The 1981-nt window shown below is 34.5% G+C and overlaps 1 protein-coding gene across 1 annotated transcript in view; it reads left to right on the forward strand.

Annotated features, from left to right (window-relative positions):
- The first annotated feature begins 689 nt into the window (after positions 1–689).
- The window catches only part of LOC111083998 (putative mediator of RNA polymerase II transcription subunit 26), a 4242-nt gene continuing 2950 nt past the window's right edge, over positions 690–1981 (forward strand). The window contains exon 1 of the mRNA XM_022380764.1: positions 690–1981. Within this exon, the coding sequence (XP_022236472.1) occupies positions 695–1981 (1287 nt within the window). The 5' untranslated portion in view covers positions 690–694.

A 1981-nucleotide genomic window follows, 5' to 3' on the forward strand; every position in this document is an offset into this window, starting at 1 on the left:
TAGGTTAATCTGATATTGTATTCACATATCATTCAGCGGTAGGTTAATCTGACATTGTATTCACATATCATTCAGCGGTAGGTTAATCTGACATTGTATTTACATATCATTCAGCGGTAGGTTAATCTGACATTGTATTTACATATCATACAGCTAGAGGTAAATCTGACATTGTATTTACATATCATTCAGCTATAAGTACATCTGATTTTGTGGAGTATGTATTACCATAGGATTTTTTTGGTGGTCCAGATAAAACTGTTTCACATGTTCTTTATAAATGATCATTTGAATTTATTGAGATAATTTTTATATTTCAATCTGATGCATAAATATTGAGATATTCAACTAGAAGACCAGTACCACAACAGGAAACATATTGAACAATAAACAACATTTAATATGTAGAGACCTTTATAGCAGGTGTACACCAGGTTACATCTATTTTAAAGGCAAGCTTTTAGTACTGTTCAGCTGATGGAAGACTAGCATCAAAAGCTTACTTGTCGAACAGCTATAATGCAATGTAAAGCCTTTTGATGTCTTACAACTGTTTCTTTTCATGTTTCAAGGACAACATTCAGTTATGTAGAGATTGGTTGGGTTTTTTTTATTGACTTGTAACATAAAGATTTTTATGAAATGTCAAAATATCTGATATGTTGTGCTTGTGTTTTCTTTCTAGCGGCAAGACATGGTAGAAATAGTTGACCATTCTAGAATTGTTAAAAATTGTCCATTGCTTGATATTTCTCAACCTGGGAATCAGAATATTTTAAACCAAGAACATCAAGATAGACTGTCTCATCATGATCAAAAGGTTAGCTTAAACTGCTCAGGCCAATTTTTAGGACAGCAAGATCAACAAGGAATACAGAATTACACGGATCAACAGTTTGACAATGTTTATAGATATAAACAGGTTGACCAAAGATCTATGTTAAACCAACAAAACCAATTAGATCAAAAGAGACAAAATCAAACTGAAGTTAAAAGATCGATGCGGTCGGGTGGAAACAGGAGTCTAAGCTCTCAAAACCTTTATTGTAGACAAACTCAAGCTGATCATTCCAGAATAAACACAAATGGTTACCACGTAAAGCAAGATCAACCAGAAATACATATCAGACTTAATTCACGTAATCAACAGTTACTGTACCGCTCGGTTCAAGATGTTAGATCTGTTAAATTGGACACAGTTTTTAAATCCAATAAGTTAGATCAGAACTCTCAAAAACAATCTGATCAACAAATGAACTACTATGGTCAAATTCATCCAGGTCACCATAAGAAACCTAATCCATCAGATGAGAATGCAAGTTTAAACCAACAAAATCGGTACAATAGATTTAACCAGTATGACTCTCATGAGAGACTTAATCACCCAGAACAGAATTCAAGATTAAACCAGCAAGATCAATGTGGAAGAGGAAGACCTAACCAACTATTGCAACATAACAAACTTAATAACCCAGAACCGAATTCAGGGTTAAGCCAACAAGTTCAACATGGAAGACCTAACCAACTACTGCAACATAACAAACTTAATAACCCAGAACTGAATTCAGGGTTAAGCCAACAAGTTCAACATGAAAAACTTGACCAACTACTGCAACATAACGAACTAAATCACCCAGAATCGAATTCAGGGTTAAGCCAACAAGTTCAACATGGAAGACCTAACCAACTAATGCAGCATAACAAACTTAATAACCCAGAGCCAAATTCAGAGTTAAGCCAACAAGTTCAACATGAAAAACTTGACCAACTACTACAGCCTACCAAATTTAATCACCCAGAACAGAAGTCAAGATTAAACCAGCAAAATCAACATGGAAAACCTGTCCAATTACTGCAGCATAACAAACTTAATCATCCAGAATCGAATTCAGGGTTAAGCCAACAAGTTCAACATGAAAAACTTGACCAACTACTACAGCCTACCAAATTTAATCACCCAGAACAGAAGTCAAGATTAAAC

Source organism: Limulus polyphemus, unplaced genomic scaffold (assembly GCF_000517525.1).
Source record: "Limulus polyphemus unplaced genomic scaffold, Limulus_polyphemus-2.1.2 Scaffold12706, whole genome shotgun sequence".
NCBI lineage: Eukaryota > Metazoa > Arthropoda > Merostomata > Xiphosura > Limulidae > Limulus > Limulus polyphemus.